The sequence below is a fragment of the Mesitornis unicolor genome, unplaced genomic scaffold (assembly GCF_000695765.1).
Source record: "Mesitornis unicolor isolate BGI_N332 unplaced genomic scaffold, ASM69576v1 scaffold26806, whole genome shotgun sequence".
Taxonomy (NCBI): domain Eukaryota; kingdom Metazoa; phylum Chordata; class Aves; order Mesitornithiformes; family Mesitornithidae; genus Mesitornis; species Mesitornis unicolor.
The window spans coordinates 5,415-5,742 of NW_010190714.1; the positions used below are offsets into that span (position 1 = coordinate 5,415).

The 328-nt window shown below is 55.5% G+C and overlaps 1 protein-coding gene across 1 annotated transcript in view; it reads right to left on the reverse strand.

Annotated features, from left to right (window-relative positions):
• LOC104542255 (indoleamine 2,3-dioxygenase 2-like) overlaps nt 1-328 on the reverse strand; it is a gene marked incomplete at its 5' end in the record, with an annotated part of 8,834 nt that overhangs the window by 5,070 nt on the left and 3,436 nt on the right. Inside the window, one exon of the mRNA XM_010186497.1 lies at nt 295-324. Within this exon, the coding sequence (XP_010184799.1) occupies nt 295-324 (30 nt within the window). The remainder of the gene's footprint in view (nt 1-294; nt 325-328) is intronic.

The window sequence follows — 328 nt, forward strand, 5'->3', positions numbered from 1 at the left end:
GGCCCCCGACAGCCCTCCTTCTGCTCCCCGAAACCCTGCAAAGCCGCGGCCAACGTGCGAATTGCAAAGCTCCTTCTCCTCTCCCTGTGCCACTCACTGCAGCCAGTTTGATACTTTCTAAAGTGAGGGTTTGTCCTATGAAACTAAGCCAAAATAACACACGCCTTCCTCATCGCCTGTCATAAACTGTTATGGAGCAGCGCTAAATTGGGACCCAACCAGAGCCGCTCACCACCCCTCTTTTTCCATCCCTGTCTCACAGCACGCAGACACGGTGGCACAGCCATCACCTACCAGAGGATGGGGAAGGAGGAACCCGAACTCCTCG